The 17,630-nt window shown below is 41.3% G+C and overlaps 1 protein-coding gene across 5 annotated transcripts in view; it reads right to left on the bottom strand.

The window, feature by feature from the left end:
- dock3 (dedicator of cytokinesis 3) overlaps nt 1-17,630 on the bottom strand; it is a 965,674-nt gene that overhangs the window by 329,425 nt on the left and 618,619 nt on the right. For all 5 annotated transcript variants that reach the window (XM_080184500.1, XM_080184509.1, XM_080184492.1 and 2 more), the window contains 3 exons: nt 13,121-13,245; nt 10,638-10,800; nt 3,985-4,091 (listed from right to left, as the gene is read on the bottom strand). In XM_080184500.1, coding sequence (XP_080040626.1) covers nt 3,985-4,091; nt 10,638-10,800; nt 13,121-13,245 — 395 coding nt within the window. The remainder of the gene's footprint in view (nt 1-3,984; nt 4,092-10,637; nt 10,801-13,120; nt 13,246-17,630) is intronic.

The following is a 17,630-nucleotide window of genomic DNA, read 5'->3' on the forward strand; positions in this document are numbered from 1 at the left end:
GAAGTCCCCTGGGCCAGATGGGATTTATCCTAGGTTTCTCTGGGAGGATAGGAAGGAGATTGCAGAGCCTTTGGCTTTGATCTTTAGGTCGTCATTGTCTACAGGAATAGTGCCAGAAAGCTGGAGAGTATCAAATGTTGTCTTCTTGTTCAAGAAGCAGAATAGAGACAACCCTGCTAATTATGGACCAGTGAGCCTTACTTCTGCTGTGGGCAAAGTTTAAGAACATAAGAACATAAGAAATAGGAGCAGGAGTAGGCCAACTAGCCCTTCGAGCCTGCCCCGCCATTCAATAAAATCATGGCTGATCTGTCGTGGCTCAGTTCCACATTCCCGCCCTCTCCCCATAACCCTTAATCCCCTCTCTCATCAAAAACCCATCAACCCGCGTCTTAAAAATATTTAGCGAGGCAGCCTCCACCACTTCAACGGACAGAGAATTCCAGAGATTAACCACCCTTTGAGTGAAGAAGTTCCTCCTCAACTCTGTTCTAAACCGCCCCCCCACTTTATCTTGAGGCTATGCCCCCTAGTCCTACTATCCTTTCTGAGTGGGAAGAGTCTCTCCACCTCTATCCTATCCATCCCATTCATCATCTTATACGTCTCAATGAGATCTCCCCTCATTCTTCTAAACTCTAACGAGTACAAGCCTAATCTATTCAGCCTCTCCTCATAGCTCAACCCCCTCAACTCCGGCATCAGCCTAGTAAACCTCCTCTGCACTCCCTCCAAGGCAAAAATATCCTTGTGTAAGTACGGCGCCCAAAACTGCACACAGTACTCCAGCTGCGGCCTCACCAATGCCCTATACAGCCACAGCAAGACCTCCCTACTTTTATATTCAATCCCCCTCGCGATGAAGGCCAGCATCCCATTCGCCTTCCTGACCACCTGCTGCACCTGCAAGCTGGGTTTTGGAAAGGATTATAAGAGATAGGATTTATAATAATCTAGAAAGGAATAATTTGATTAGGGATAGTGAGCACGGTTTTGTGAAGGGTAGGTCGTGCCTCACAAAACCTATTGAGTTCTTTGAGAAGGTGACTACAGAGGTGGGAGAGGGTAAAGCAGTTGATGTGTGTACATGGATTTCAGTAAAGCGTTTGATAAGGTTCCCCATGGTAAGCTATTGCAGAAGATATGGAGGCATGGGATTGAGGGTGATTTACCGGTTTGGATCAGAAATTGGTTAGCTGCAAGAAGACAGAGGGTGCTGGTTGATGGGAAATGTTCATCCTGGAGTTCAGTTATTAGTGGTGTACTGCAAGGATCTGTTTTGGGGCCACTGTTGTTTGACATTTTTATAAATGACCTGGATGAGGGTGTAGAAGGATGGATTAGTAAATTTGCAGATGACACTAAAGTCGGAGGAGTTGTGGACAGTGCGGAAGGATGTTGCAAGTTACAGAGGGACATAGATAAGCTGCAGAGCTGGGCTGAGAAATGGCAAATGGAGTTTAATATTGAAAAGTGTGAAGTGATTCACTTCGGAAGGAGTAACAGGAATACAGAATGCTGGGCTAATGGTAAGTTACTTAGTAGTGTGGATGAGCAGAGAGATCTCGGTGTTCATGTGCATAGATCCCAGGTTGATAGGGTTGTTAAGAAGGCGTATGGTGTGTTAGCTTTTATTGGTAGAGGGATTGAGCTTAGAAGCCATGAGGTCATGTTGCAGCTGTACAAAACTCTGGTGTGGCTGCACTTGAAGTATTGTGTATAGTTCTGGTTGCCGCATTATAGGAAGGATGTGGAAGCATTGGAAAGGATGCAGAGGAGATTTACCAGGATGTTGCTTGGTATGGTGGGAAGGTCTTATGAGGAAGGGCTGAGGGACCTGAAGCTGTTTTCATTAGAGAAAAGAAGGTTAAGCGGTGACTGAATAGAGGCATATAAGATGATCAGAGGACTAGATAGGGTGGACAGTGAGAACCTTTTTCCTCAGATGGACATGACTAGCACAAGGGGACATACCTTTAAACTGAGGGGTGATAGGTATAGGACAGATGTCACAGGTAGGTTCTTTACTCAGAGAATACTAAGAGCGTGGAATGCCCTGTCTGCAATAGTAGTGGATTCACCAACATTAAGAGCATTTAAATGATCATTGGATAAACATATGGATGGTATTGGAATAGTGTAGGTTAGATGGGCTTTAGATTGGTTTTGTAGGTCGGCGCAACATTGAGGGCCGAAGGACCTATGCTGCGCTGTAATGTTCTATGTTCTAAATATGTGGTCTTATGGGGCTTGGGCAGGGGTGGGCCTGGTAAGATGCTCTGTCAGAGAGTCAGTGCAGAATTGATGGGCTGAATGGTTACCATCTGCACTGTAAGGATTCTATCAGATGGGCCTGCTGGGCCCTGATTCTAGAATATCACTGGGGAGAGGTTTTTAAGTCTACAAGATAAATGAGAGAAATATGTGTGACTCAAGAAGATTATGAAAATATTAAACCAAAATATCGCTGTAGGGTGAATCATAGAATCATAGAATCCTTACAGTGCAGAAAGAGGCCATTCAGCCCATTGAGCCTGCACTGACAACAATCCTATTTTGGACTTGATGTGACAAGTGGCGCTCCACAGGGATCAGTGCTGGGACCTTTGTTGTTCATAATATATATAAATGATTGGAAGAAATGCAACTGGTTTCATTAGTAAGTTTGCGGATAACACAAAGGTTGGTGAATTTGTGGATAGTAATGACGACCATCAGAGGATACAGCAGATATAGATCGGTTGGAGGCTTGGACAGAGAGGTGGCAGATGGAATTTAGTTTGGACAAATTGGGGTAATGCATTTTGGAAGGCCTAATAAAAATAGGAAATATACAGTAAATGACAGAACTCTTAAGAGTATTGATAGGCAGAGGGATCTGGGTATACAGGCACACAGGTCACTGAAAGTGGCAACGCAGATGGAGAAGGTAGTCAAGAAGGCATATGACATGCTTGCCTTCATCGGCCGGGGTATTGAGTTTAAAAATTGGCAAGTCATGTTGACGCTTTATAGAACCTTAGTGAGGTCGCACTTGGAATATAGTGTTCAATTCTGGTTGCCACACTACCAGAAGGATGTGGAGGCTTTGGACAGCATACAGAAAAGGTTTACCAGGATGTTACCTGGCATGGAGGGCATTAGCTATGAAGAGAGGTTGGAGAAACTTGGTTTGTTCTCACTGGAACAACAGAAGTTGAGGGGCAACCTGACAGAAGTCTACAAGATTATGAGAGGCATGGACACAGTGGGTAATCAGAAGCTTTTCCGCAGGGTGGAAGAGTCAATCATTAGGGGCATAGGTTTAAAATATGAGGGGCAAGGTTTAAAGGGGATGTACGAGGGGGTGGGTGCCTGGAACTCGCTGCCGGGGGATGTAATGTAAGCAGATACGATAGTGAGTTTTAAGGGGCGTCTGGACAAATACATGAATAGGATGGGAATAGAGGGATATAGTCCCTGGAAGAGTAGGGGGTTTTATTTCAGTTGGGTACCATGGTCAGTGCAGTCATGGAGGGCCAAAGGGCCTGTTCCTGCGCTGTAATTTTCTTTGTTCTTTGTTCTATCCCTGTGACCCCACATACTTACCCTGCTAACACCCCTGACACTAAGGGACAATTTATCACAGCCAATCCATCTAATCTGCATGTCTTTGGACTGTGGGAGGAAACTGGGGCACCCGAGGAAACCCATGCAAACATGGGGAGAATGTGCAAACTCCACACAGACGGTGACCCAAGCCAGGAATCAAACCTGGGTCCCTGGTGCTGTGAGAGAGCAGTGCTAACCATTGTGCCACTGTGCCATCCTACTTGCACTAATAACAGATTGTTTGAGATTGCTGTAAAATCCACTCCATAGCCAGGGACTGAATCTGAGTTCTGATAAAAGTGCTTGTTGACAGGATATCACACTCAAATTGACATGAAACATTATAAGAAGAGCTGTTAGGTCTGATAAGTGAACAAAGAGGACTATAATTACCTTGTAGACATACAGTTCATGGACATCATCCGAAAGTGTTGTACCATCGTCTCGCATTAGTGGTGTAAATGCAAAACCAAACAGCTTCTTTTCACCTTTGTCTTTTGCTAAGTGAAAATTGGAAATTGAAATTAGAACTTTGGATAAGAGGCAATGTAAAAATGCTTTATATGATCTGTACTGTGGAACAGACCAGCTGCACCTATTTATCCTAGTGAGTACACAGTTATAGCCAGAATAGACACATTGATGGTACAGCCTTGTGTTAATAATAATGGTGAGGCTAAGAGTGATAGTTATTTTGGAGTAAAGCAGATAGTAATATCTTGTAATGCACATATGTGCAAAAGTGGCTGTAGGGATACTTCGCTCCTCCACAAGGTAAGCTATAGCAATCCAAAACGAGTGCATACATAGGGATTTGGTGAGGAGGGGAAGGTGTTCCTTTCCTTTTGCTTTTTCGATCAGTTTCACCCTGTAAAAATTGGGTCTTACTCTACTTCAGGGAAAGAAGCTAGTTGTTTGGTAAGTATTTGGTAAGTGGTTATGGTCTATTCCAATCCTGAGGTTTAAAGTAGTAAATGAGCTGGTGATAAAGTTAGCAAAGTATATATAAAAATGAAAATAAATAAATGAAAAATATAATTAAATAATTCATTAAAACACATTAAGGACACCAGGACAGGGAATATGTAAAGGCTGCAACCTGTGAGCGCTCCTGGATGCGAGTGTCATCAAGGGCCAACGTGTCTGCAGTAAATGTTTGCGACTTGAGGCTTTGGGTCAGAGCCTTTGAACTGGAAGCTGAGCTGCAGACACTGTGACAGATCAGGGAAAGAGAAAGTTAACTGGATGCTTTGTACCAGGAGACAGTTAAAACCCTCAGGATAGGGTCTTCTGATTTGGTCAGTGGTCAAGGAGAGAAAGGTGTGACTGCAAGTGAGGCATGTATTGGACCTACAGGACAAAAACATAGGAGGTTCAGCCTTTGCAATCACTCTATAGGTTTGAGGTTCTCTGAGCGTACTTGGATGAGAATTGGGTCTGTGGTGTGGTGAGCAAATTGACCATAGCACTGCGATATAGGAAACCAATCAAATAAGGGGAACAAAAAGGAATTTGGTGGTGGTTCTAGTGCACAGGTGAGGGGGATTGACACTGTCTCTGTAGTAAAGAACAATACTCCAGAAGGCTGTGCTGTCACTCAGTGCCAGGGTGAGGGCATCTGCACAGAGCTGGAGGAACGCTTGCAATGAGAGGAGAGGATCCAGTTGTCATGGTCCATGTAGCTACCAATGACTTAGGTAGAACTGGGAAAGAGATTCTGCATAAAGAGTATAAGGATCTAGGCACCAAATTGTAAAGCAGGACCTCAAAGATAATAATCTTTGGATTATTATCTTGGTCACATGAAAATTGGCATGGGCACAGCAAATTAGAGAGACGAATAAGCGGCTCAAAGACTGGTGTGGCAGAAGTGGATTCTTGTTCAGGGGGCACTGGCACCAGTACTGGGGAAAATGGAGCTGTACCTTTGGGACAGTCAACACCTGAACCATGCTTGGTCAGTGTTCGAGTGATCCACATAACTAGGGAAGTAGAGAAGGTTTTAAACTAAATAGTGGAGGCAAGGGATCAAATTTGGGAAGATGGGGTAAAAGAGCAGAGAAAAGGCAAATCTTCATGTGCGAAATGATAATATACCTTGACAGGAAAGAAAGTACTGGGAGCACACATCAAGCAGATAAGACTTGAGAACACAAAAATAATAAAAGAACAAAACTAAAAGTTCTGTATCTGAATATGCACAGCATTACAAACAAAAAGGATCAACGAGGAGCACAAATATAAATAAGTTCAATCTGATAGTTATCACGCAGCCATGGCTGCAAGGTAACATAGACTGGGGCCCGAACATAAAAGGATCTGTGAAAGTAGGAGGAATAAGAACCTCACAAAACATAGAGAGATGGCCCAGTTAATATTTTATTTATTCATTTGTGGGTGTGGGCATCGCTGGCCGGCCAGCATTTGTTACCCAACCCTAGTTGCCCAAGGGCAGTTGAAAGTCAACCACATTATTGTGGCTCTGGAGTCACATGTAGGCCAGACCAGTAAGGATGGCAGATTTTCTTCTGTAAAGGACATTAGTGAACCAGATGGGTTTTTCTGACAATCGACAATGGTTTCATGGTCACCAGTAGATACTTAATTTTAGATATTTTTTACTGAATTCCACGATCTGCCGTGGCGGGATTTGAACCTGGGTCCCCAGAACATTAGCTGAGTTTCTGGATTAATAGTCCAATGATAATATCACTGGGCCGTTGCCTCCCCTTAATAAGTGTATTAGCACATTAGAGAGGTTTGACCTAAGTTCACGAAACCTGGATGTAGAAATGGTTTGTGTAGAGATAAGAAATGATAAAGGCAAGAAGTTACTTGTGGTAGTGATGTACAGCCCCCTAAAAGTAACCATACAGTAGGATATGGTATAAGGAAGAAATAATGGGGGCTTGTCAGAAAGGGAGGGATTTTAATTTACATATAGACTGGGAGAATCAGATGAGCAAAGGAGCCTGGACAAGAAATTCACTGAATGTTTTTCGGATAGGTTTTAGAACAGCACATTCTGGCACCAACCATAGAACAGGCTATCCTAGGCTTGGTATTGTGCAACTAGATGAGATTAATTAATTACCTCATCGTGAAGGTGCCCCTTGGTAGCAGTAATCATAATTTGATTGAATTTTATATTCAGTTTGAGGGTGAGAACAGTGGATCCAAGACTAGTATTTTAAACTTAACTAAAGGTGATTATTAGGGCATGAAAGCACAGCAACCTAAAGTCATCTGGCAAATCAAGTTGTAATATGACTATGGTGGACATTTAAGGGGATATTTCAGAGTACAAGAACAGATATATTCCGACAAGGAAGAAAAATTCCAAAAGGAGGGCCTACCACCCCGGTTAAAAAAATTAAAGATACTGTCAAACTTAAAGAAAAAACATGAAATAGTGCAAAGATGGGCAGGTGAGGAGATTGAACAGAATATAAAAAAAACAAAGAATAACCAAAATATTGATAAGGAAAGAAAAATTAAAGTACAAGAGAAAGTTAGCTTGAAATATAAAATCAGAAAGTAAGAAAATGTTAACAAAATAGGTGCTGGATCTTTTGAGAGCAAATCTGGGGAATTAATAATGGAAAATAAGGTGATGGCAGAGGAATTGAACCAGTATTTTGCATTGGTCTTCATTATAGAGGATACAAGTAACTTTCCAGAAATAGCTGTAAAACAGAAATTGAAAGGGAGAAGGAACCTGGAAAAACACGGAAACTTGGTTGCAGGGTGACCGGGACTGGGAACTGAATATCCAGGGGTATCAGGCATTTAGGAAGGATAGACAGGAGGAAAAAGGAGGTGGGGTAGCTCTGTTAATAAAGGATAATATCAGGGTAGTAGTACGAGAAGATAGAGGCTCCAAAGAGCAAAACGTGGAATCGTTGTGGGTGGAGCTAAGGAATAGTAGGAGGAGAAAGACACTGGTGGGTGTGGTCTATAGGCCCCCAAATAATAACTTCGAGGTGGGGCAGGTACAAACAAACAAATAATTGATACGTGCAGAAACGGAACGGCGATAATTATGGGGGATTTTAATCTGCATATTGATTGGTTGATCCAAGTCGGACGCGGTGGGCTTGAGGAATGCTGGAATGCTGTCGGGATAGTTTCCTTGAACAGTATGTAATGGAACCTACGAGGGAGCGAGCTATCTTGTATCTGGTACTGTGCAATGAGGCAGGTAGAATTAGGGAGCTTCTTGTGAGGGATCCTCTTGGGACGAGTGATCATAGTATGGTTGAATTTCTGATGCAGATGGAGGATGAGAAAATAGGGTCCCGAATCTGGGTCCTCTGTTTGAACAAAGGGGAGTATGATAAGATGAGGGTGGAATTGGCGAATGTAGATTAGGGGCGCAGATTGGTTGGCAGGATGGCTCAGGAGCAGTGGAGGATTTTTAAGGAGATCTTTTTCGGTACTCAGCAGAAATATATTCTGATGGTAAAGAAAGACTGTAAGAGAAGAGATAACCAGCTGTGGTTATCGAAGGAAATAAAGGAGAGTATTAAATTAAAAGCTGATGCGTTCAGAGCAGCTAAAAATACTGGGCAATTAGAAGATTGGGAAAGATTTAAAAAACAACAAAAAATGACTAAGAAAGCAATAAAGAAAGATAGAGTATGAAGCTAAACTAGCTCTAAATATAAAAAATGATAGTAAAAGTTTTTACAAATATATAAAGAAGAGACTGGCTAGAGTGAATGTTGGACCCTTGGAGGGCAAGAGGTGGGATTTAGCGGTGGGTAACGAGGAAATGGCTGAGGTTTTAAGTAAGTTTTTTGCCTTGGTCTTCACGGAGGCGGACACAACTACCTTGCCGAATATTAAAGATAGAAGGATGGTAGGAGATGAGGTCCTTAATGCAATTACCGTCACTAGAGAGGTAGTGCTTGATAGACTAACGGGACTGAAGGTAGACAAGTCCCCGGGACCGGATGGAGTGCATCCCAGGGTTCTGAAAGAAATGGCAGAGGTGATAGCGGATGTCTTAGTAATTATTTATCAAAATTCACTGGACTCTGGGGAAGTGCCGGAAGATTGCAAAACGGCTAATGTTACGCTGCTGTTTAAAACAGGTAGCAGACAAAAGGCAGGGAATTATAGACCAATTAGCTTAACGTCCTTAGTTGGAAAAATGCTAGAATTCATCATCAAAGAAGAAATGGCAAGACACCTAGAAAAGAACAGTTTGACCAAGCAGACACAGCACAGATTCGTGAAGGGGAAGTCGTGTTTAATGAATTTATTGGATTTCTATGAGGATGTGACTAGTGCAGTAGACAGAGGGGAACCGGTGGATGTGGTGTTTCTAGATTTCCAGAAGACGTTTGATAAGGTGCCTCACAAAAAGTTGCTGCAGAAGGATAGGGTACACGGAGTTGGGGGTAAGGTGTTGGCATGGATTGAGGGTTGGTTGTCTAACAGGGAGCAGAGAGTTGGAATCAATGGGTGCTATTCTGGTTGGTGACTAGTGGAGTGCCGCAGGGATTGCTGCTGGGGCCTCAACTGTTTACCATTTACATAGACGATCTGGAGGAGGGGGCTGAGTGTAGGGTAACGAAATTTGCTGATGACATGAAGATGAGTGGAAAAGCAAATTGCATGGAAGGCGCGGAAAGTCTGCAGAGAGATCTGGATAGGCTGAGTGAGTGGGCGAGGACCTGGCAGATGGAGTATAACGTTAACAAATGTGAGGTTATCCACTTTGGTAGAAATAGTAGTAGGAGGGATTATTATTTAAAGGGCAAAAAGCTGCAGCATGCTACGGTGCAGTGGGACCTGGGGGTCCTTGTGCACGAATTGCAAAAACCCAGTCTGCAGGTGCAGCAGGTGATCAAGAAGGTGAATGGAATGTTGGCCTTTATAGCGAGGGGGATAGAATATAAAAGCAGGGAGGTCTTGCTGCAACTGTACAGGGCACTGGTGAGGCCGCAACTGGAGTACTGTGTGCAGTTTTGGTCACCGCATTTGTGAAAGGATATATTGGTCTTGGAGGGAGTACAGAGAAGGTTTACTAGGCTGATAGCGGAGATGAGGGGGTTAGCCTATGAAGAGAGATTGAATAGATTGGGTCTGTAATCGTTAGAGTTTAGAAGGCTGATGGGGGAACTTATAGAGACATATAAGATAATGAAGGGGCTAGATAGGGTAGAGGTAGAGAGATTCTTCCTGCTTAGAAAGGATAGCAGAACTAGAGGGCACAGCCTCAAAATAAGTGGCGGGGGTGTTGCAGTTTAGATCAGAGTTGAGGAGGAACTTCTTCACTCAAAGGGTGGGGAGTCTCTGGAATTCTCTGCTCATTGAAGTGGTGGAGGCTACCTCGCTGAATATATTTAAGTCACGGGTAGATAAGTTTCTGATAGACAAGGGAATTAAGGATTATGGGGAGAAAGTGGGAAAGTGGAACTGATCCACTTCAGATCAGCCATGATCTTGTTGAATGGCGGGGCAGGCTCGAAGGGCTAGACGGCCTACTCCTGCTCCTATTTCTTATGTTCTTATTAAAAGCATGGAGTTAATATTGTGAAACAGTTTTTTGCTGCAACATAAATTAAATGTTTAGAAATAAAAAGGAAACATAAATATTCTGTTGTAATTTATTTTCTCTTTTAGTTCCAACTGGTCTTCAACAACTCGCACATCGTCTAAGGGCACTTGTGTAAGCAAATAATTCTCTCATGGAGCTCAGTCTAAAACCACTTTGAAATTAGTCAGCAAGAGAAAAGAGAAATGAACCAAGGATGATTTAACTTTTAATTTCCTCTTTTTTTAAAGAAAAGGTGCCTCATATCTGGCTGGCTCCATCCCCCCAGCAATGGAGTTGAGGTTAGGAGCTTGGGTAGTACATCAGTCAGTGTATATATCTGCAAGTCACCATCACATGGCACAGCCAGTTAGGGCTACTGGACATTTTACACAAAAAAAAAAATTAGTTGTTTCATACAAAAGTCTGTTCTGGCAGAAAACACTCAATATGACTTTTCAACCATTTTCTCCCTTTAAAGTTGAGACTTGGGAATACTTACTGGAACAGTGTCGGAACTCAAATCGAAGGTGTGAGCCCCTAAACTTGTCAACGGGGATGGGCAGTTTGATGATCTCGCCCCAGCGTGGACTGTTGTTGTGATACATCACGAAGGAGCAATGTTCACTTATGGAGGGCTCTCCAGAGCCAAGACTGATACAGTCCTGTAAATCAGAAAGGAACGTGCTGAATACAGCTTTGTAAGTTGATGGTAATTTCAATTTATCTTCAATAACAAAATCACAATGAAAAGTCTCACAACAGTTTATTTGGTATCACAAGCTTTCGGAGTGCTGCTCCTTCATCAGGTGAACTCACTGTGTACACCCACTCACCTGATGCAGGAAAGCTCGTGATACCAAATAAACCTGTTGGACTTTAATCTGGTATTGCGAGACTTATTACTGTGCCCACCTCAGCCCAATGCCGGCATCACCACACCAAAATCACAATGAAGGAAGAGCAAACTTAAAGTGAGCCTGTTGGCATAATCTCATCCATATAATTGCAGCAATGTTGACAGTCCCTCTAATCCTCTAATGCGTGGTTCATAATGAGTACTTAATTCTTTTTCACTTATTCTTGAAAATATTCCTTAGTCTTTGATTGATCTTCTCTTTTGCTAGAGTGCCACTCAAACATTCCTTTGTTGCAGTCTACTCAAACTGCCTGATACCTAGCCACAACGAGTATTCCAAACTGCAGCTGTCTGACATTTCCATGCTGGTTGTTTGAGTCCAGTTATCTGTTAGCAGTAGTTTATAGTATGATCAATGTCTCTGGGGAAGTGGATTGAGAATGCCCAAACTCATTAACTGTGGGACCAATGCAGTGAAAGAGAGGAGGTTTTCATATCATTAGTCTGGGAATTGTTTAAAGCCAAGTTCCAGATCTAAGGGGTAGTGTACTAAACAACCAAAACCCAGCCACCATCTGTGGTGAATGCCAGTGTTTACTGGCATTCACTATTGATCTGGTACATACTGCAGTTCTAAAATCCAAAACACAGGGCTCAACATATTTAAGCAAACCAATTTTTTAATCAATAAGAGGACTGTGAAAGTGAATATAAGAATACTGGATCATAGTACATCACGAAATTCAGTCAGGAACTTTACATGAGGACATGAGACGCAATCCAGTGCACAGACAGGAACTGAAATTTCAAATCTATTCAAATTGAGGTGTCAGTTATTTTCTGTCCTTACACTTCTCCTGAGGATGATGACACTTTTCGGATGAGGTTTCATAGACACCAATTCTCCCAGGCATCTCAGCCATACAACTTTCTTCATGTCTAGATCAGTACGAAATAAGACTTAGAAAAATTCTGAGTGGAATTTTCCATGCTGCAGCCGAAATACAGTGACAGGCAGGAAAGCTGGCATGATTCCTACTGGGTGGCAAAATAAATTCTCAGGCTTATTGATTTGTTGATTCGTCTACCCCACTATTAACTCATGGGGTTGCAGGTCCAACTGCCATATTTAAACAGCACCCATACATACATTCAGTTTTTATAGTCCAGGAGTTGTTGTGGCAAATGATGGTCTTCAGAAGAAACTGCCCCCAAGCTCAGTTACAGCTGCCTGGAGAGACATGTTTAGGCAGTCCAGGAGCAGTGGGAGGGCGGTAGTAACAGTTACCCTCCCCTGCTCAAGTATCTCTCACCGTGTCCTTCAGGTCTGCTGTATCACACTCAATCTCAGCTCAATCTGTTGCCTTTTTGTCCTCAGACATAAAGCCAGTTGTTACATGGTACATGGTACAAGAAAAAAGCATATGTAAAACATGCATATGTAAAACAGGGGATCATATAATGTGATCTCATGTTACAGATTTTGTAGTCCAGCAGCATTATCTTTTTTCTTTAACACCAGATGTTTGTATCCACTTCCTTCTATCCTCCATTGGTGGCTGTACCTTAGACTGCATAAACCCCTGCTCTTAGATTTCTTTCTTAAACTTCACCCATCTCTTTCATTTCCTTTAATGCACTATGTAAAACCCTTCCCAATCAAGTTGTTGTCACTCCTCTGAATATCTCATTGTTTCGATGCCAATTATTTCTTGATACATTCATGAAGCATCCTGGATCATTTTGTTGACATTGAGGATGTTTTATTACATAAGTCACAATGAGAGCTTGGACATTAAGTATTAATGGAATTCTTGATCATGGTGAAAGTTAGATGGGGGAGGAGGGATGGTGGTTGTAGTGGGTAGGATGCAGGGCAGGAGACCAGCTGAGCCTCATCCTGTTTTCATCTAATATTCACACAATGAATTTTTCAACAGGGACCAATTAGAGTGGCTTACAGTGAAAATTAGGGGCGATGTCCTCTCTCCTAGTCCAGAAGTTTATATTAGCATTCCTCAACACTGCCATCCTGACTGAGACTAACTAACTCAGTACAGGTTGAGGATCTATTGGCATCTGCTTTTTCCAACTTAGCAACGCAGAGGATTTCTCATAACTCTTACCTTCAATGTCTCTCCATCAGCATAAAGAACATAAACTGTTATTTCAATATTCTTCTGTACACTCTTTCCACCTCTCTCAAATTCCCCTCGTTCCAATGTCAGATACAAGTCGTTCCTGATGTCACCTGCAGGACATTTACATAACATGCCTAAAAATGTCAGTTTAATAAAATTTGACAGGAATAATATAAGGATGAAATACTCAGAAGTGTTGATGGATGATTGTGCAGATAGTATACAGTCAAACTACAGCAGTGGGATTAATCTAAAGAAGCGTTGTCTGACTGAACACAAGCACATAGTCAGTGAGATGGGTCACTCCAGGGCTGCAACAAATGTTTTCTAATGAAGTAGTCTAATGAATGACCCCACCTAAAAAGTCAACCTATCTTTCTTTCAGGTACTGACTGTCCTATATTGTGACTACAGAATTTTCTGTTTTTAATTTTAAGTTTCCAGCAGCTGCATTTTTCTTTCAGACTATTAGTTTATTTTACTTACATCACCATGGCAAAGTGTCTTACAAGGTTTTCTGCCAACAATGTGCAACGGAGAGCATGAAATGATTGTTGTTGGTGATGCACTGATGCCATATTACATTGCTGACTCTTTCTAACATTTTTTATTACAAGTTTGAATAAAAATTGAGACAAAATTGCTGAACTTTCATTACAACATTTGATAACTCATGCTAGCAAGTTACATCTCATGTAATACTTGTATATGAAGTTGCTGGTGTGGTTGACAGTCACAAAGTTTAAAAAGGCTGTTCTAAGAACACAGACTGCAAGTACAGCAAGGCTGCTCCATTTTGGCATTTTAAAAAATTTGTATTATAGTTCTTCCACTGTCATATAAATTAGATAGTGCCCCAAAGTCTCCGGGAACATGGAGATCCATGCTGAGGCGTAATTTCTCCTTGTGATCACGAAGAGGCAGATGATGGCAGTTCTCGAATTTTGTCAGAACCGTTTGTGTTTTTGCATTTTTAGTCTATGTAGCAGAGCAGTCTTACTCTAAATTGTGACTTCCAAATTACTGTACATGCAACATCAGTGTTGTGGCTGCTACTCTAAATTTCATCTCAAAATATAGATATGGGAGTTTGAGCAGTTACTGCCCACAATGCACCACATATTTCTGCACTGGAAGCAAACCTTCAATAAATACAAACGAGCAGTGCACAGCATTTCAAAATCTCAAGTCAGTTTCTGCAGTCCTGTAAGGTGTTCAGTCACTGTATACCCTGAAGTTAACAATTTGTGCTAGATGATTATCAGTTTGCCTCCCTATATAAATAATTTATCAAAAGTTACTAAATAGTTAGCCACATGCCATTTTGCCCCTGGCTAACGATCTGCACATCAGTTAAACAAATTACATCGAATATGCAGCACAAAAGCAGGATATTTGGCCCAATTGGTCTGTTTTGGTGTTTCTACTCCACACAAGTTTACGTGGTGAAATATCATTGGATTCTTGAGTTCCACAGTTTGGCTCCCCAGTAGTTAGTTATTTTCTGATTCTTTGGAACCAACAATTATCTCTACTTATTTTATAATAATAACCCAAATGAACAAAAGCATTTTCTGTTAACAGTCATATGACATTTTAAGTTCAGCTACATTTCGTTTGAGCTACTCTGATGATGCCAGGCAAATAGTTTCCAACCATCTACAGTTCTCTCTGATATGAAGTTGGGAACCCTCGACCAAGGCAAATGGAGATGCACACTTTTTGGGTCCGCTGAGCTTGCTTAGTCCCCATTTTTTTTTCACTGATAAGTTTTTTTTTGAGTGGTGGTGAAACCATTGTACATCTTTCAGTTGAACTCAAAACCATACCTTCTGTTTCAACTAAACTCTAGCAAGGCAAGGCCCAGAATAATACCACATGATGGACGGGCTCCTGAGTCTCAATTATTGGCAGCAAACAAGTTCAAAACTTCACAGTTCCTATGTTAAGTTGGAGGAAGTATCAGAATGATATTTTAAATTGTTTTCATATCAGCATGAAAGAATGGAGAATCAGGAGCTTACAGTAATTACATTTTAATACCCCAGTAGATGCTGCAATTGAAGCCAATTTCCTTCCTGTCAAATTTTCTCCATTAACACTGCGTGTGTACTTATTGATAAAAGTTTTGAATGTAACTTTGCTAATCTAACCTGGGACTTCTTTTTCCAGATATCTTGATGAGCTGATTAGGTGAAAGATGTGAGGTTAACCTGTCCAGGCTAAGAATTAAGATGATGATCTCAGTCCAAGTGGTTTGGGAACTCCCTTACTGGTACTGGTGCCCTGTACTCTGGAATCACTTTGTTTCACAAAGGTGTTCCAATGCATGACAATCCAGGACAGTGAATGGGATACAATATTACATTTGCATCGGAGTAAAGGAAGGCAGCAATTTAATATAAGCCAAGTAGAATGAGATGGTTTTGTTCCCTGCCTCCAGTATCTGATTTTGTTCATATAGACCAACAATGCATAGCTCCTTAAAAAGCATAGGAAGTTAAACCAAATGAATTGCCAGCTGGTTTGGCAGCAGAATGCAGAGGACAATGGTGGATGGGTAACGGTCTTTGCGGGGAGCACTGACCTGTATATTTCGACCAGCCACTGCTCCGGGTCCATTATTGGCTTGAAAATAATGTGGAGGAGGATACCTCTAATAATATGGTTAAAATTGAACACACACATTTCCATGCCCCACTGCATTCTCTTTACAGCTCCAAAACCAGGTGAGTTTCTGCTGTGCAATTGTAACACAAACAATCTACTAAATTGATAAATGTACACTTCCAAAGGGTCATCAAACGGTGAAGGAACCTAGCCAATTTTCTCCAAAGGATGTTGCAGTCAAGTCTTGCAACCAGGGTGAGATCAGCTAAGTCAGAACAGACTGAAGATTGAAGCTGGGTGCCTTGTGGTTTGATAAATTCACTGAAAAATCAGGGAAGCCTCATAATGCACAGTTACAGAACCAAGGCTGTGGAGATGTTATTCACCTAAAGTAGGTGGCAGCAAGGTGCGACAATTGCACTGCTTAGCAGTAAAAAAACCTTAAAATTCAAACATCATGAAACTGAACTTGTCCACGATAGTACACTGTTTAACAAACTTGGCATGCACGGTCATCCCAACCTCCACCCTCATCCACCTGTTTTATGAATATTAAATATGCTGATTTAAAATGGAAATGATGCTGCTGTAGATAAAGTTAATGGGCATGAGTTGCACGGTAACCTTTCTATATCTATTTAGATGTCAGGGAGAATTTTGCTCATGTGTGTTCAAACTTATATGCAGCATGGCTTTGTGCATGGAAGCAAGAGAAATACCTTTAAATTCAGCAGCGTACTGCAGTGTTTGAGTCATTTCAATAAGCATCCAATGTACTTTTGTCTTCATATGTTGGAAACAAAATGAACTCACACGAGCAGTAAACCGAGCAATGGCATTTATTCCTCATGTATGAGGCAACTGGAAATCTGAACAGTAGTACCTGGCTTAAAATATCTCAAATTCTTGATTATACCCAAACTGCTCACATACTTTCCAAATTGCTGTAATGAACAGTGCAGGAAATGAGACAGTTTACTGACAAATTAGAAACAAAATAATGATGGCGATGCTTCAAGGATGCTATAATTTTATAATACATCAAATTATAATACTTGTAACACGTGCTGGCAAACTTTGAATTGCCAAACATTTATTTCTGGTTTTAAACTTATTTTCTTTTGAGGTAAAATATTATATCTGAACACATCAAACCATTCATTCAAAATAGCATTGTAGAATAATTTGAATATCCTGTGGTTGTCCTGAGAATTACTTATGGGGTTTTATTAAACTACTTCATAAGTTGTTTCCATCTATGTAAATTAGAGCTCTAGTTTTGCAGATTTAATCAATAATAATATGAAAGGCATTTGTTCTAGAATTAAAAACTCAGAAACATGATGTGGGATCACTATTATACTTTAAAGAACTGCTCATGGTGTGAGGTACTCTCAGCAATGAAATATTGCCCAATAATATTGAATGGAGTCTTTTTCTTGGATAATAGTAGCAGAGTGACAGTATATGGAGCTACTCTCAATCATCAGGAGTAAGCCAATAACAGTCATTGTGCTAGGGCGATGAAAAGTACAGTAACATTGTATGAACATTTTTTTGCAGTGAGGAATAGCACAGAAATGTTGTGAGTCACTGTTGCTTGCAGTGAAAAACAGAAGAGTAACATTTGAAAAGATACTGTTATTGGCTCTAGCAAATAGTCCAGTAACAGAGTGAGCCACTGTTGTTTGCAGAGAGGAATAACAGAAAAACAGTACAAGTCACTGCTGTCTACTGTGAGGAATAATATAGAAATAGTGTGAATCACTGCTGAGTGCTCTGAGGAATAACACAGCAACTATGCCAGTCACAGTTGTAATAATACAGTAACAGTGCCAATCACTGTTGTTTGCAGTAAAGGTAAAGTCACCATAATCCCAGATGA

This window comes from Carcharhinus amblyrhynchos, chromosome 3, assembly GCF_965287045.1.
Source record: "Carcharhinus amblyrhynchos chromosome 3, sCarAmb.v2.hapA, whole genome shotgun sequence".
NCBI lineage: Eukaryota > Metazoa > Chordata > Chondrichthyes > Carcharhiniformes > Carcharhinidae > Carcharhinus > Carcharhinus amblyrhynchos.